Source organism: Haliaeetus leucocephalus, unplaced genomic scaffold (assembly GCF_000737465.1).
Source record: "Haliaeetus leucocephalus isolate CR32 unplaced genomic scaffold, Haliaeetus_leucocephalus-4.0 Scaffold174, whole genome shotgun sequence".
Taxonomy (NCBI): Eukaryota; Metazoa; Chordata; class Aves; order Accipitriformes; family Accipitridae; genus Haliaeetus; species Haliaeetus leucocephalus.
This window is the reverse complement of record NW_010972610.1, coordinates 8,997-25,891: the sequence shown is the minus strand read 5'-3', so window position 1 is coordinate 25,891 and position 16,895 is coordinate 8,997. Positions and strand designations below refer to the sequence as shown.

At 58.2% G+C, this 16,895-nt stretch overlaps 1 protein-coding gene across 4 annotated transcripts in view; it reads right to left on the bottom strand.

The window, feature by feature from the left end:
- The window catches only part of TLN1 (talin 1), a 30,367-nt gene extending 18,445 nt beyond the window's left edge, over window positions 1–11,922 (bottom strand). The window contains exons 1-19 of one of the 4 annotated variants that reach the window (XM_010563940.1): window positions 11,741–11,922; window positions 11,446–11,609; window positions 9,109–9,206; window positions 8,744–8,873; window positions 8,380–8,532; window positions 7,932–8,074; window positions 7,394–7,521; window positions 6,832–6,892; window positions 6,444–6,548; window positions 5,949–6,104; window positions 5,611–5,712; window positions 5,310–5,386; window positions 4,948–5,128; window positions 4,137–4,250; window positions 3,691–3,799; window positions 2,980–3,188; window positions 2,771–2,869; window positions 606–773; window positions 28–322 (exon numbers count right to left, since the gene is read on the bottom strand). In XM_010563940.1, coding sequence (XP_010562242.1) covers window positions 28–322; window positions 606–773; window positions 2,771–2,869; window positions 2,980–3,188; window positions 3,691–3,799; window positions 4,137–4,250; window positions 4,948–5,128; window positions 5,310–5,386; window positions 5,611–5,712; window positions 5,949–6,104; window positions 6,444–6,548; window positions 6,832–6,892; window positions 7,394–7,521; window positions 7,932–8,074; window positions 8,380–8,532; window positions 8,744–8,873; window positions 9,109–9,206; window positions 11,446–11,575 — 2,458 coding nt within the window. In that variant the 5' untranslated portion in view covers window positions 11,576–11,609; window positions 11,741–11,922. Of the gene's footprint in view, window positions 1–27; window positions 323–605; window positions 774–2,770; window positions 2,870–2,979; window positions 3,189–3,690; window positions 3,800–4,136; window positions 4,251–4,947; window positions 5,129–5,309; window positions 5,387–5,610; window positions 5,713–5,948; window positions 6,105–6,443; window positions 6,549–6,831; window positions 6,893–7,393; window positions 7,522–7,931; window positions 8,075–8,379; window positions 8,533–8,743; window positions 8,874–9,108; window positions 9,207–11,445; window positions 11,620–11,740 lie in introns of those variants that run through there. The other 3 variants (XM_010563941.1, XM_010563939.1, XM_010563942.1) reach the window with 3 other exon arrangements.
- Window positions 11,923–16,895: the final 4,973 nt, after the last annotated feature.

Genomic DNA, 16,895 nt, shown 5'->3' with positions numbered 1-16,895 from the left:
ACCCTGGGTGCCATCAGCTGCTCTCACCAGCATCGCCCATAGAGCTGAATATGTTCTCGGTGACATTTAGGATGGTGTCGGTGGCCTGGTCATAGCGCCCAATGGGCTGCCCACCCAAGGCGTGCTGCTTGATGTGCTGCAGCAGGTCGTTCAGGGCCTGGGTGACGGCTGTGGCTGCCACCCCCACTTGCTTGAGGAGCTGGTCATCGTTGGTCGCTGCTTTGGAGGCCTCCACGCAGCCCTCTGCCGACTTGGCCACCAACTTGCCAGCTTCGATCAGCTGCTCCTGGCAGACTGGGGAGCTGATTGTGGGAGCCACTACCTGGAGGGGAGGAGAAAGGCTGGGCAGCGAGCATGCTGGGCTCCTCGCAGGAGCTGTGCAGGGACAGCTGTCTCCAGCTTCTGCTCCTCCAAAGAGGATACTCAGTGCTTGGGCACAGTGGCAGGGACCCCAGCCCAAGGCAGCCCACGCTTCTGGCGCCAGACCCCTCATGTCCCGTCTGAGGACGTGTGGTCCTGGCACACATACAACCCCACCGTGGAGCTGCCACCAGCCAGGTGATGCTTGCAGCCCCACCGAGGCAAGGGTTAACCTTGCTGCTTACCTTGGTGCAGGCCACCAGCTGCGAGGTGGAGAGGGCACACTGGGTGGCAGCAGCGATCACTTGTGTCTGCAGCGCCGCATCCTCTGTTTTCTGAGCCACGTTCTTGGCTTTGAGCACCAACGCGGCAGCGGTGCTGGCCACCGCCTTCGCCAGTTGCATGAGCATGTCCTGCGGGGGGATGGAGAAGGTCAGCATGGGAGCCACAGCAGTGTGAGCACCGGCAGCCGCCCGCAGGGCTCTTGTGAAATATTCAGCGGGGAAATGTGAGCTCTCGGGGGACCTTTCATCCACTCTGTCCCAGCACCGGCAGCACTGAACACCAGGAGTGGCTGGCAACACCTTGACCCCATCGGTATGTGTGATACAGCCGGCGGCGAGGCTGTAATCTGGTCTTGAGCCGCAGCCTGCACCGCGGCACTGCCACGAACTCTGCCCAGAGCAGCCTGGGCAATGCTCAGCATCACCCCAACACCCACGACCTGCTCACTGCCCACTCCCCAGGCAACAATCCACGCCAAGTCCCCGATTGTACCACAGAGACAACCTGCTGCAAGGCACCACTGGCACTGCCAAACAACAAAAAAAATGACAAAACCCTCCGGCCAAATGGCAGGCACAAGCCGGCTGCAGTACAGATACACCGGCGGCAGCTGCCTGCAGGCTCACCCCACTAGCAAGAGGGGAGCGGGAGGTGCTGCCCATGCTGGTTACCTGTACTGCAGGCATGCCAGCTGTTTTCTAGCTCGTTAGCAATGCCCTACATCTCTGCTGTCATTCCCGGGGCTAAAAGAGAGGTATGACACAGCAACCAGCCTCCTCTCCCCCAGGGGCAGCAGGGAAGGCATGGGGCTGCCCTGCCAGCACGCAACCAGCAGCAACCAGCACACAGCAAACTGCTTTCCCGCAGGGCATCAGACTTGACAGCACACCGCAGCCTTCAGGATTCGCTCCCGTGGCACGCTGCCAGCGAAAACTGGCAGCACCCATGCTAGACAGCAAATGCTTGGGGCAAAGACCTTGGCATGCAGGGCAGCGCTCTCTGCCTGCTGTGCCTACAGTCCTCCTGCCGTGTGCGTGCTCACGGCGAGCAGCCCCACACCCCATGACAGCTAAGCCTCCAGCCACCAAGCCAGAAGTCTCACAGCGTCCCTTTGCCTCCTGCAAGCCAAGACTACTTCCACTGCAACCCACCACCTTTCCATCCAGGAGGAGAGACCAGAGAGTGCATGCACCCAGCTCCAGAGTCCTCAGACTCCTGCATATGAGCCCAAGGAGGGAAGTAGATACACTCGGGTCTGGCAGGTCCGAGGCAGAGCATCCCACTGCATGTGTGCAAATTGTCTTGCAGATCCTAAATCCGCCCCTTGCGGCTGCCCTCTCCTGGCACTGCCACCTGGTCAAGCATGGCTTCCTGCCCTGGTGCTAGCTTTTCTGCTCCCCTTGGCTATCCGTCCAGGCTTCTTCTGCTTGTGTTGAGGCTGTGCGGCCACCATGAACAGAAACCCCTTCCTTCTTTTTTTGTTTTGGTCTATAGTATGGCTGGATCCTCCTCCCCAGCACAGTGTGCTACCTCCCTTATCCTGGAAGGAGCCATTGCGGGAAAGCAAGGCAGCTGGAAATCAGCTCAGCCCAAACAAACCACCCCACAGGGCTCCAGCCACTCTGGGTCTCTGATAGGGGCAGACTGGCAGCTCCCACAGGCAGGAGCCAAGGCGCCTGCAAGGACGGACTCCCAAGGCAGTGCTCACTCAAGCGGCAACCCGAGTGCATAAACTTCTGATAGCCAACCACCAGAAAAGCAGATTTTTGACAAGCGCCCTTCTCCAAAGAGTTCAGATGATAGTCCTGAGAGGAACAGCCCTCATGGTGGAGAGGGCAGGGACCACCAGGCCATGCCTACAGCCCCCTTTTACCGTCTGTGGGTCAGAGGCAGGCAGGATCCAAGCACGCCGGCTTTCTGGGATCTACATGGGAATCCACAAGACAAGAGGCGTTATATCACAGCAGCTCTAGGCATAGAGATAGGCAATGGCCTCTCCCCTCCCTCAGCAAAGTCACCGCCAGGCACTGGCCAAGCTTTGGCCCAGAGCCCTCCTGTCAGGTCCTGTGCAAAGGCTGATGGTTTTACGTAATGTGCATCCCTGGTTGCCGCCGGGTACACTCACCTGGAACCGGGGGTCGGTGTCGCTCTCCCCAATCTGCTGCAGCAGCTCCCCACTGGTCTGGCCCACGAGGCCAGCAGCCTGCAGGAGATTCTGGCGAGGCTGCAAGGAGCGAGGCAAATCAACACTGGGCTCGTGAGCAAGCCCTAAAACACAGTGGTTCCCCTTGGCTTCCACCCTCCTCTCAGCCCCACAGCCTCTCCTGCCCCCACCTCAGCGCTGGCAGGTTGTGCTGTTTTCAGCAGGTCCGAGACAGCGCTCGCCAGGTTCTTGGCTGCCTGCAGAAGCTGCCGCCCATTCCCTCCCTCATCTTCCATCAGTGCGGCCAGCAGCTTCACACCCTTGGACATCTCCGTCAGGTTGGAAGAGATGGTGGTGACGGCGCAGCCCACGGCAGTGTAGTCTGTGTCCGCTGGATCCCCTGCACAGGGAGGAGATGAGTGAAGATGGGATGCACTTCAAGTGATGCTCGAAGAGCATCCCTGTGCCTGTCACCGATGTGGTTGTCCTTCCTGGGAGGGGAGGGAGAGACCCTTTGGCTCCTCAGCCTGAAACGTTGTCACATTAGCTGAGTTTGGGCAGGGGAGCCTGGGGAAAGAAAGCTGCATTGTGCCACGGCTGTGCCCAGAGCTATGGCAGGGACTGGACAACATGCTCCTGGTCCAGAGGATGGCTGGTCAGCCAAGGACTGGAAGGAAGGACTGGGCTGGGCAAAGGCAGGGGTCTAAAGGCAGGGCGAGCTGTGGGGGCATGGCCAGCTCTACAGGTATATTAGCAGCAGTTGGGGCTGATTTAGCTCTAGCTGGGGCAGGCTGGCTCCTCCAGTCTCTGATGAAGGGCAGGAGCCGTGACCTTCAGCCAGACAAGAAAGACCAAGCCTTCTCCAGAGATGCGGCATGCCTCTTCTCCGACCCTCCACATACCTGCAGTGAGGTTGACCACCGAGGCTGTGCCAGCAGTGATAGCATCCACTTGGGAGTGGATCTCATGCTTTGACTCATCCATCTTGTTTTTGCGCCAAGCTTTGGATGCCTGAAATGGGGAGAACAGGGTCAGGAGATGGTCGTGGAGGTGGTGGGTAGCTGCACCCATGCTCACACAGAAAGATGCAGGGAAGAGGAGACACAGAAGAGGGAAGGAAGAGCTGTGACCACCCAGAACTCCCCAGCCCATCCTGACCAAGCAACATGACCAAGTATCCCCTCCACTCCTGCACCCAGAGTGGGATACAACCCCACCTCTTTGCAGGCAGCAGATATTCCCAGGAGCTGCTGAAACCTTTCCTAGGAATGTGGCCAGCCTCACCCAGCCCAGCTGACAACCTCCAGCAAGGTCCCCCCCCAGCACCCTGCCTTCACCCAGAACTCACAGCATCCTGCCCGAGGGGCGGCAAGGTCTCGAAGTCGTCCAGCGTGGCCTGGGCTGCATGCACAGCCTGCATGCTGGAGTTGATGGTGCCAGTAAGGGCTTGCTGGGCTGAAGTCTGCAACACAGAGACAGACTGAGGTACACCAGAAGCTCAAAATCTAGGGTTAAACGTTTGGCTCATGTGCACCCCTGCAACATGGTATAATGTGCTGTTGATGCCAGTGCTCTAGGTAGGTGTCTCCATAAAGGGGGGTGCATCTAGCAAAAAGGGGGTCTCCCCTCTGCACCTCCCACTGGGAAATGCCCCGTCCCACCATGGGTACAAGTGGGTCCCACAGTTAACCAGCTCTCAGGGAGTGGGGAGCAGATGCAGTGGGACCCCACAAGGCTTTTGCAGCAAGCCCTACAGCAGGCTGAGCGAGGCCAAAGAAAACAGCCTTCTCATGGCCTTTTCCAAGCACCTCTCCAGCTGCAGAGGACATGGGGGGCCCTGAAGCTAGGCGCGGGGCTCTGCTGCAAACCACAGCACTGGTGGGGCTGGCCAGGCACAGCAGCTTTGGGCAGCTCAACCTGAAGGAGAGGCTGGAGCCGCCAGCCAGGGAAAAACACCAGGGTGTAGCTCACATTTGCAGAGCTGGTATGGGAGGACACCAGCTCAGCCAGGCCAGCAAGCACACAAGGCCAGCGGCACAGAGTCCCTGCTCTTCACAGCAAGATGATGCCTGGCCATGGACCCAAACGGGTGGGTTTACACGAGCCAGATAAGCACCTTTCACAGTTTGTGCCCTACGGTGCACACAGGGAGAACTTACCAGGGGAGGCATGTGCCCTCGGTGCATCTGGCCACTGGTGATTTGCAGTTGAGGCTGCGGCATTGTGCCCACCTGGAAGTTTTCTGGCCCTCCAGCACCTGTCCGCATGATGGCTGGCAAGGCCACCGAGCCCAGCTCTGCCTTGCCTACACGGTTAAACTGCTGCTGCAGGACAGTCGACCTGAAACGGGGGGAAATACCAGGTCAAGGGATGCCCACAGCCCCAGCACCAAGGTCTGTGGGAGTGCTGCCACCAAAGGACTGGCAGCTCTTCCTCCAGACACACTGTGCTGCAAGCTTGGCTGGAGCCTGCTCTCCATTCAACTCCTGCTTGGCAGCTAACTTGCTGCTGGAGGACTTACTTCTTTGGAGACACGGAGTCTTCCAGCATGGTGGACTCCTCATCCCCCTCCAGTCCAAAGTGGTCTTTGCTCTTTTTCTGCAGAGGGAAAGAAAAAACGCATCAGCCAGCACATACCTCCCAGCCTTCCCCTCCTCCTGCTGCCAGGCACTGTACCAGGGCCACAGGGTCCCCCTGCCCGATCTCCAGCTCCCCCAGCAGCACCGTGTGCCAATGGCTGTCTGGAGGCAGCTGGAAGGGGCATCCTGCACCCCTCTCTGGAGAGGAGCCGATTATCAGTGCCCTTCTCAGCACAGCCTCACCTTTTTGAGGATGATATCGATGTAGCCGGCAATCAGCTGGGCAATCTGCTCCCCCTCCGTCGTCTGCACTGAGTAGTAACCATCCTGGTAATCTCCAAAATCCTGCAATGGCAGGGTACAGGGTAGCACTGGAGCAGGGCGCTGGCAGCCATCCTGAGCCCCTCTGGTATGCGCTAAGCGCCCAAGCGCCGGCCTCCAAAACAAGAGCCAGGAGAGGCACCAGAGGAGGGCAAGGCTGTCCCACCGTGGGGCAATACCCAAGAGAGGCGTTGGTGTGAGAGCAGCCCCACACGGGGGCACCGCTGGGGAGGGGGTGGAGGGCCAGTGTTGGTCCCTACCAGGGTGAAGCTCTTGGGTGAGGCTGCCCAACGCTTGATGTTGGTCAGGCTCCACTCCTGAATAACTTCCTTGGTCTTCTCGTCCACACGCATCACACACTCCTTGGTGATGCCCAGCAGTCGCGGCACCAGCTTGTTCTTCCCCTTCATCTTCTCCTGTGGGCCAAAACAGAACGGTTGTGGGCTGTCTCTGGGGCGGATCCATCCAGGCAGAGACCTTTGAGACCTGCTGTGGCTACGAAACACCCCCAAAGCCACACTTTCTGGTGGGGACAACCATGACATGGGCCTTGAAAATGAGAAAAAGCGTGAAGCAAGGAGTGGGAAGGCACTGCACAGGGAAAGGCAAGAAGAAGAGGTGGACAGTGGAGACACAGGGAAAACTGGAGCAATGTGGGTTAACGGCTAGCAGCTGGAGACACGACAGATGGAGGGATGCTGGAGAAGAGTAATTTTGGTCAGCGAGATGTGTGACCAGGGGGGCTGCTGCTCTACCTTGACCAAGAAGAAGGAGACACCGTAGGTCTTGAGGGAACGGGCAAGTTTCACATAGCGAACTTTGGCCTCAATCTCACTCATGTTCCCACAGTTCTTGTGGGCCTGCAACAGCAAAGACAGATCATGCTAGCTTCACAGTCCGCTGGCTATGCCACCATCGCCCTGTCACAGGCTCTCCCCACCCCACCGACATCCCCTGCCCCTGCTACAGCTCGTCGCTCTCTGACCTCTGGGACCTCAGAGGCTGCCTTGTCTGCCCACCTACAGGTTCCTGCTCCTGTTTCTCACCTGCCAAGCTGCTACGTGTTGCCTTCAGACAAAAGCAGCCTCAACCTTTGGCAAGGAGGAACAAGAAGCCCAGGTCTCAACACCCCCCTGCACGTACCATGAAGATCTTGCGCTCCCCTTTCTGCTTGATGTACTCCTTCGGCAGGAAATCCTTGAGTCTGCCAAGAGACAGCCAAGACAGCTGTTAGCAGCAGAGCCTGAAGCCAGCGTTTCTCTTCAACTACGAAGAGGCCAAACCCAGAGCCTCTGACAAACCCCAGCCAGGGCACGGACTGGGAGTTTTTGGGAGCAGGAAGGATGGAGGTGGTTGCTGCAGTAACAAAAGCTGTCCCAGGAGCTGCTAAGAGCGGGGTGGAGGTGCTGAGGATGCAGCCCCTCCTGCAGCATCAGGGGAGGCCATGTGCTGGGCTGGGGTCGTCCCCCCCCCCATCAGAGCTGGATGCATGTCCCTGGTGGGTGCCAGAGGGAACAGTATGGGGGGCTGGCACCCCTTGCAGCCTGCATGGACCTCCACGCCTGGGCACTCTGCTGCAGGGAGGAGAATGGTCACACCAGAGGCAACTGCATCCCTGGAGCCCTGTGCGCCGGCACAGTGCTGGGGGCTGCCAAGCTCCTTGAGCCACCTTGAGACAAGCTCAGGGGGTCCCAGGGACACTCACTCCAGAAAGCCCGGCTTGTGCTTCTGCTCGTTGTGCGGCCCGAACTGGATCTGGCACTGGTAGCCAGCAAACTCGCAGGCTTTGTCAAAGGAGACAGGGTGGGAACCGTTCAGGATGTCGTCACGAGCCTGAGTGGGAAAAGAAGACACCACCGTGGGCTGGGCAGCCACGCAGCCCTGCCACCACTCCCCTCGACACTGAGCAGGACCTGTTTTCCAGGCTTAAAAGAAGCAGCCCTGAAAAAGAGCAGGATCTAGGACCAGGCTGTCCCCCACAGGGACCATCACCAAGCCTGGGAGAGGAACAGCGGCAGGACTTCAGGATGGCTCCTGCCAGACAGAGGAGACACAGGATCCCCTGGGGAGCTCTGGATTATGCAGAGGGCAGGACTGGGATTGCCAGCATTGGCTCTTACCCAGGAGATAACTGGGCATCCTGAAGTGCCCTCCATGGTGCCTCCTGGCCAAAACCCTTAACCACCAGCCCTGGCAGGGAGCTGGCACGGGGCAGCGGAGCCAGGTGCTCCAGGGAGCTGTACCTGCACGTAGAGCAGGTTGAGCTGCACAGGATCTCGTGAGTCCACGTTCTGGTCAGAGTAGAAGAACTTGCGCCGCAGCAGCAGCGTTTCGTTGTCGTCGATGCCTTGCTCGCGCAGGGTCCGGCCATGGTCCAGCCAATTCACTGCAGGCAATGCCAGGGCATGAGCAGGGATGGGCACCCAGGCAGGGCTGGTCCCGGCCCTGGGGCTGCTCAAGCGGAGTGAGAAACGGATGTCCGTCTGGTGCATCCCAGCTCTCGTCCTTCTGCCCTGGGCCTCCAGGCAGGAGAGACTCCAGGGAGCGTGGACACATATACTCTTGTCACAGTGCTCTCCACTGTCACCTCTGCTCCCCTGTGCCAGCTCTTCCCCTTGCAGGGGGCCCGGCTCCCCTCCCTGCTGCCCTCGGCATGAGCTGACCCCATCCCCAGCGCATGCAGGCACCTACACTCGTCATCTGTGTGCAACTTCTGCTTGAGCTTCTCCATCTTCTTCTCATCTCGCAGCAGGGTCTTGTCCTTCTTGAGGGTGCCAGTAACCTCCTCCTTCTTCTCTTCCATAATCTCCCGAACAAGTGAGTACTCATCATAGTTGGTGATGCCTGCAGGAGCACAGAGGGCTAAGCTCAGCACATCACTGCCAAATATAAAGCCTGGAGTGACGCAGGGATGCAGTGTCCCCTCCCCAGCATCATGCACCCCTCAACCATCCCTGTTGCCAGGCCATCCACTGCAGAGCTGCTGCCACTCCCGTGGTAGCCCCAACTCTCCCCACCTCCCTTCTTCCCCCCTGTTGCTGCCTCCTCCTCTCACCGATCCGGGCACAGATTGTCATGAGCATGTCCGTGACGGTTTTGGAGTCATCCACCATCACTGTTTTCACTGTCCCATCCAGCATGCGGATCTTCAGGGGCCGCTGCTTCTTCTTGTACTCCATGGTGTCCTGTGGGCACAGTGGACCACAGCTACCAGCAGTGGCACTGGCGCAGAGTGCCCGCATCCCACCACCACGCCAACAGCTCCCATCTCCCTGATGCAATTGTCGGGGGGACATGGGGTGCTGCAGGGCACGATGCAAGGCAGCAGGGCAGGCACCCACACCAGCTCGACCCTGCGGGCGCATCCAACCGTGGAGCCAAGGTGGGTACCAGCTGGAACGAGGTGGGATAGATGCTTACCCCATTGCGAAGCATGTAGTAGTCCAGAGCCTTCCCAGCCTCCAGCCAGATCCCTTTCTTTGGGTCTTCATCCGAGAGGAACAGCCCAAAATCATTGGCTGAAAAACATGTGAAGTCTCTGCCAGGGTAATCCTGAGCAGGACAGGGCGACCACGATGCCAGCCTGTGCCCAGGGATGTGCATCAGCGCAGCCCAGCGCACAAAGCGCAGCAGTACCATGAATGCTGGAGCCTAAAGCTAATGAGTGGGCAACAAAGCTGGCAAGCAAGCTTTGAGGTACGTGTTTTACCATAGTTATCTACCAAAAAAATCATCTGAAGCATGCCTATGCAATGCTGATCTTGGAACTGATAGTCACAACAGAAGGAAGAGCTTGGAGTTGTGGTTGACAGCTCCCTGAAATCTTTGGTGCAACGTGCAGTAGCAACCAAAACAAGGTAGTAAAATGCTGGGCATCACCAGGAAGGGTGCTGGGAACTGGTCTATAAAACCTAGCCACATTCACACTCAAGTACTGCATGGTGGTGTGGTCTGCACCTCCCCAGAAGGATGTAGCAAAGTTTGAAAAGATATAGAGAGGGTAAACTTAAATGATAAAGCCTTGGTAGGAGGCATTAAAAGACCTGGGACTCCTCTGTTTGGGGAGGAGGAGGCTGAAGGAGGATGGGATCAAGTCTTACAAGGTCTCAGAAGTGGCAAATAAGCACTCTTCACCAAATCCTGCTCCCTCAGGACTGGGGTACCTGGCAAAAGTGCTGCTGCTGGAGTCCGGGCAGTGGCACCCCAGCTTAGAGCCCCAGGGATAGCCCTGTTTTCCTGCTGCAAGAGGCCAGGACCACACCTGGCTTTGCCCTGGCAAAGGTCCTCCTCCACCTTTGCAACAACCCTGCGCCGCAGGCTGTCTTGGCTGACTATGTTTATAACGCGTCATCTCGTTGGCAGCTCTCTGCGGGGAAGGACAAATTCCTGAGCCGCCCTGCTCCTGCTTGGCTAACACTGCCTTTAGGATCCTACTAAACAGGGAGCAGAAAAATCACAGAGGCTTGCCATTTTATTTAAAAAAAAAAAAAAAAAAAGCTATTTTCAAAGCAAATCCCAAGAGGATAACTCTAAAGCACTGAAAACTGAGCAGCTTGCCCCAGATCCATAGCTTGGGCGGGGAGAGGCACTTCCTGAGACAGTGCAAGAGCAGAGCTGGAAACCTACACTGAAGCTCCCCCAGCCCAAAGGTGACAAAAAACCAGGGCAGCTCAAAAAGCTACCCCCAAGTGCCACTGGGTAAGGAGAGCAAAGAGAAACAAAAGCTGCAAAGAACTGATAGGAAAAGAAAAGCTGTGAGCAGCTGAAAAGGAACTCAGGAATAAGCAGTTCCCTTTAAGGCTTTCCCCTCACTTTTTTTTTTTTTTTTATAAGCAGGCTGGCTCATGTCCAGGAGCAGGAAATGCAATGCTCCTTCCAACACTGCTACAGCCCCGCATCCACACAAACATCCAGTCCCTCTCCGAAACCGAAAGCCACGGTCTGCCAGACTGCTGGCCAGGCGGGCACGCGCAAGAAGGCATTTCCTTTCCTCCTCGAGGAATTTGCTGCTCCCAGATGTCTCCGCGCTCCCCCTCCTCTTCCCACGACTCCTGACCTCCTGCTGCCTCTCCCCTGTGGCACAGCTGCTTTCAGGGGCAGCAGGGACCCAGGAGAGCCCACAAGTCAATGTCCCGGAGCTCCAGCCCCCCCATCCATGCCGGGGACAGGCCACGTCCGCATGGGTGTGAGTCACATCATGAGCTTGTGAGCCATAAGCTTAAATTTAAGCCTGGCAGCAGCACAGAGATATTAGAGCTGAGAAAGCTTAGCAAGGTAACAGAGCACCAGCACAGGCCTGGCAGAGCTGCCGGCGGGGGAAAGACCCGATGGAGTACTATATATCCCCCAGGAAAGGAAAAATTATCTCATGTATGGTTTATTAGGGCTCCCTAGAACCTCTGCAACTGTTTAAACCCACCTAGTCCTGGCTAGTGGTGATGGATGCAAGTAGGAGAGAGGTGCAGAGACAGAAAGGGTAGCAGGCTCAAAGAGCTTGAGTTATTTCACTTCCAAATGTGTTCTCCTACCCCCCAAACCCGCAAGTTCCTTCTGGGGTGCCGAGGAGGGAGCCAGAGGAGTTCTGTCCCTCACCTCAACTGGGCAGGAGGACTTGGACCTTGCTTCTCCCACCCCCCCCCACTGCTTTGGGAAAGCCCAGACGGGCACAGAGACAGGAGAGGAAAGGGAGACCGATGAAATGCCAGGACCTAAGCTGGGGTGGCCCTGGCATGGCAGCCAGCCCCACTGTGGACTTACGCTGTCCCATCTGGGCCTCAGGCACCCGCTCGCGGATCATCCGGCAGGCGTCGTACACCATGGTGGAGGGCTCGAACTGCATCGTCTTGACAACATTGCCGATGCTGATCTTCAGCGAGAGGGCGACCATGGTGGCGGCTGGGCTGTCCCCACTGCTGCGTCACCTGCTGGAGGAGACAGACGGGTTAGCTCTGACTGCTGGCCCCTCTGGCGTCCTTCCTCCTCCTCCCCTCTGGCAGCGTCTCTGCTCTCCGAAAGCCAGGACTCAGCTTCTAGCGGCAAGCAAGAGCTGCACCTCACACTGGCGAGCCCGCGAGGGGGGTCCCACTTTCCAGACCTGTGCTGGCCCTGGGGCCTCCAGCCAGCGTTGGGACCCTCGCCTCTCTGTCCCAAGGTCCCAAAGCCGATTTTGCTCGCCTGCAGGAGCGACAGTGGCTGGTACCCAGCAGAGATGCTGTCAGCGGGGAGGAAGTGAGCACACAGACCCACGCGAGATAAGCTGGGAGAACGTGATGGAAGGGGTTATAATTAAACCTCCCGTGACACAGAAGCCACAAGAGGAAAACCAAGCTTTGACTCGGAGCTGGCAGAGCCCTGCCCCGGCTATCGGGGCCCCCCACATCACCAGCAGACAACGCTGAGGTGGCAGCCTGAGGACAGAGGGACCCAGAGGGACGGAAAAGCCCAGAGCTGCTCGGAGCGGCAAGATAAGGGCACCAGGCACCAAGCTTGGCCGTTAAAAATAATTACCTGGGGAAAACACCACTCCCACCGAGTGAGTGCTCAGAGATCAGGGTCTACGGCAGCAGCTACTGCACAAGCCCAGGGCCGGGGAATCTGTGCACAGGATGATGCGCAGGAGGGCAAGGGACCAGCCGCTGCAGGTCTCACTGCAAGAGTGCGTGAGAGCTGCACCATGCCACCATGTGAAACAGGCCCCAAGCCGGGCCCAACTTGAAGGATCAGCTTCAAGCTTGAAGGATTGCACAGATCAGCTTCAGAGCAAGCACTCCTCAACAGGGCTCCAGAACACCAGGTTTAATAACAACTAATTAGAACCACAATATTCTTATAGCAGAGTAAAATCATAAAGAAATAACAGAAGTAAAAGGAGGTTGTAAATAAGCCCCCTGCTTGCCTGACACAGCTTGTAGGGCTTCTAAGAGCCCTCTCCTTTGGGTATACCCACTGTGCAGCAGCTTCCAGCGCATTCCTAGGTTGCCACATGCCTCAGGGTCCCTGCGCCGTGTCCTTTGCCCTGCCTCCCTGTTCCCTGCCCTTCTCAGCATTCCCAGTCCCCAGCCAGCCCCAACCCAATGCTCTCCAGCAGTGACATGCCTTTTCCTCTCCCTGAGAGCCTGCTGATGGGGAGGGAATCCCCTGCTCTGCATCGACCCAGGCTGCCTTGTCCTTAAACCCCAGCTGGTGGGAGGACACAAGAGCACCAGTGGGATGCACCACATCTGCTTGTTCTCTCTTAAGATTGATTTTTCTCCTACCAGCTCTCCTATTATGGCTGTCAGGGAAAGGTTACTGGCCACGTGCATCCTCAGCCTGGCCCGGGAAGGTTCCTGGGCCAAGACTTGCTGGCAGCCTCCCTCGCACTGCAGCAGCTCACAGCAAGCCTGTGCACCCCTGCCTGGCGCTGCCAGCTCTGGTCCCCCATGGAAGGGGGTACACTGGGGCAGGCTGCTCCCAACCACAGACCTGAGCAGGCTACGGGCAGGACCTACAACGGATAAAAAGCTCCTGCATCCAATTTTGGCCAGGAGTAAGTCAGAGGGCAGGGGTCCTGCTCCTGCAGAGCCATAAAGCCATGCTGGTGGTGCGGGGTGGGAGGCAGGGACAGAGGAGCATGCCGCCTCCACCAGCACATGGAGCAGCTCCAGCTCTGCATTCCTGAGCCGTTCGGCAATGTTTCTGCGGAGGCCCGCGGCCCCCACTGGCTCTGCTGATGAGGAATGAAATGCATTTCGGGTCCAGAGCAAGGGAGCCCGGCGGCAGTGGGAAGGAGGCGGCAGAGGTGCCCGCCTGTGCCACTGCCATCTACCCAGAAGCACCAGCAAAGCTGCGGAGCTGAAGGGACGAGCAAAACCCTGCTGTGGAAAGGGCTTTCCGAATATTTCCTACACAGGGCGGGCTGCTGCGGTCACCAGGCCATCTTCTCTCTATCTAAAAATATTCTCGAGTTGAACATAAAGCTGCTTTCCCTCCCTCTGCAGGAAAAGGAGAACATGCCACTGCCAGGACAAGGTCAGAGACCACGGAGGAAGAGAAGGGGAAGACGGCAGACAGCAGAGAGGAACCGAGAGGAGCCAGGCCATGCCTGGCCATTTCCGCAGCCGCCTCCTGCCCTCCTAAAGCCACCCAAAATCAGGCGCTGCGTGGAGGCACCCCGTAGCACACCCTACACGGGGGCCACCACGTTTTACAAGACACCGCAGGAGGGTAACTGCTCAAGCCTTCCCACTCCCGAGCTCTTACAAAAACGACAAAGCTCGGCAGGGAGGGTGCTCACCACATCAAGGAAATCCTCAGAGGAAAGGGAGACTGTTCATTTTAATTTCCATATTCTACAGAAACAGTTCAGGCTCCAGCAGCTGAACTGTGCTGACATCAAAAGCAGAAATGCTCTCTGCTGCATGAGCAGTACACCTCCTCAAACCCTTGAGAGATTTGTCAGCAAATGTGGCAATTAATCACATGGGGTTTGCAAATCTGCTGCCTCCTGCAAGGGCGCCAAGGCAGGGCTTGGCCCCTGCGGACCTCTCCCCTCCGGGTACCACGCAGGGAGGGAAAAGTCGGGGTAGACATAATAGATGAGACAGCATGGGAGTCCGGTGCTGCAAACCAGAAAAATATAGGAAAAGGACAGCGAAATTCAAGCTGTCCTTCTGCAAAGCAAAAAAACCCCAAACAAACCAAGTCTCAATGAACACAGACCACATTTCTGTGCTGGCTCACCTCCAGAGCAAGCAAACCCGTTCTCAGTCGGTTGTTGGTATGCAAAGGCAGATATGACACTGGAGGGGCGAGCCGTCCAGCCGGCGGCCAGATTAACACACTTCTGCATTTTATAGCAAGATGTGTGCAACCTTTTGAGCCATGAGCACACTCCTGAGCCGATCCCGAAATGGGGGATGGGGTGGGAAGATTCTTGATGGGGTCCCTCTCCCCTAGGAGCCATCCCGGTTGCCTCCATCTCACCCCGCACTAGGTGAGCAAAACCATCCCGGTGGTGGAGGTCTCCGGGCTCTGCTTAAAGGCAGGGGCAGCACAGGCAGGGATGGTCGTGGGCAGGCAGCGCAGCTCCGGCCCAAGGAACCACCGCATCATTGCCGGGACCACTGAGAGCGAGTTTTCCGTCACGTGATGTAACTGCTATATTTGTATCGGCTGAGTTTAGCACTGCAAGAATGGTTACAGAGGGTTTATATCTTAAAAAAAAAACACCAACCAAAACAGCCAAAATTCAACAGCAGCCTGCTGGCACACTCACAGCCAGTTTCCAGAGCAAGCTGCAAACCTTCAAATGCAACAACTTTGCCATTTTTAACATGCTCTTTCTAAGGGAGACTCCGGATGAGGTTTGGGTTTGTTGTGGGTTTGTTTTTGGTTTTTTTTTTTATGGCAATGCCAAATTTCACTTGGGAAAGGCCCCACTCCGGACCACCCCTGGACTGGGAACTGGCTGCAGGAAGCTTTATCAGCTGCAAACCGCCCCACTGCCAGGGTTTTCCCCAGGCACAGGGCTGCTGGCCCAGCCAACACAGCTGCCGGCACAGCCAGGCAGGTACCAGGCCACCACGACACCTGCCAGGGGTGGCTTCGCCGGCACAACAGCACGATGAACTGGGTCAAAAATTAACCTGCTGAGAAGCCGGACCAGGCTCTGGCTGGGTTCCCCAGTATGGGACCAGTCTACATAGTCGCGGCAGGCACTGGGGGCACAGGTGGCTCAGTCCCATGCCGATGGGAAGGCTGAGCTGGTGGCCCTGGGGCTAGTGACGGCGCTGCACACCGCCGAGCCCCTTCAGCCTGGTTCCTCTTTCCCAGCCGCACGTCCACATCAGATGGGAAGACGGTTTCTTCCAGCCGAGGCTGAGCTTGCCTCCCGGGGAGCGCGAGCGGCCGACCAGGCCAGCCCCAGTCCCACGGCACCCCGGTGACCACCCGGCTGTCACCCACAGCCGGGGTGGGAAATGGGCAGGGGGCACGGCAGCGGGGCCGGAGGGTCACAGCCGCAGCCTGCCTGCCTGCGTGCTCACCCACACCGAGGCGAAGCAGCTCCGGCCATTAACTTCCAGCATCTCCCACATCCCCAGGCCTGTCCCCTCCTGCTGCGACTCCCCTGCCCTCCAAAGGGAGGGGGCACGGACGGCGGCACCCCCAAGGCAGGCACGGGGGCAAGCAAGGGCAGGACTCCATCTGCAGCCCCTCCTGGACCCTTAGTGAGCCGGGCCTCTGGCAGAGCACTCCAAAAGCAGTGCTCGGGATGCAGTGGGTACTCTCACGGCCTCTGGAGACCACTGGGTTGCCCCATCCCGGGCACCCACGCTTGCCACGGCAAGTGACTCGCCTGCAGCCGGCCAGGCAGAAAGGGGAAAGCGAGAGGGAAGCGTGGCGGGGTTTTGCGGGGCATTTCTCCGCCTGGCAGTTGGCAGAGCTCAGCTTCAGAAAGGAGCGCACCCCGCAGGTCCCTGTTCCCTCTCCCTCAAGGCTTCCCACTCCCTTTCCCCAAATCCGCCAGGACGTGCCACTTTGGGTTGCAGCAAACTCCCACCGCTGCCGTTCGGTGAGCAAAGCAGCGTGCTCGGCCGGTGCTCACCACACACCATCACCTGATGATTTAGCACTTGTGGGGTTTCACAACGTGGTCTGCGGAGGGTGGGGTGGGGGCTCGGACCTTTTACCGGGCAACCCGCAGGCTTTAGCAAAGCTAAAGATCCCAAAAATATGTCCCCTCCCCTTCTCAGCAGCGAGGCTTAGGGAGAGAGAAGGGAGTAAACAATTATTGCTACCAAATATGGGTCTAACAGCCAGCGATGAAGCCACGGCAGAAGCATGTAGACATCCTGCCGGCAGATTCAAAGGGCCGGGGAGCTCGCAGGGGCGCGGGCAGGATCCGGCAGGAATCGGGGCAGGGAACGGGAGTTTCCCTCGCCCGGTTAGCTGCTCCAGCCCGGGCATGGTGGGGAGCCAGGTTTTTCCCCGGCGGGGTTCAGTCCTGCCCCACAGCACCCACCCCAGATATACGTGTCCCACCCCATCACCCTGTCCCGGTTTGGGGTGGTGGCGGTGGGGGAACCGACCGGTTGTCCATCCCAGGATGATCGGCGGAAGCTGCCGGAATGACCTTCCCCGGCTGCGGCGGGGCCATGGGGAACGTGTCCGCCGGCGTCCCCACCCAAAACCGCGCCGCGGGCCGGAGACACCCTTCCCCCTCGCTT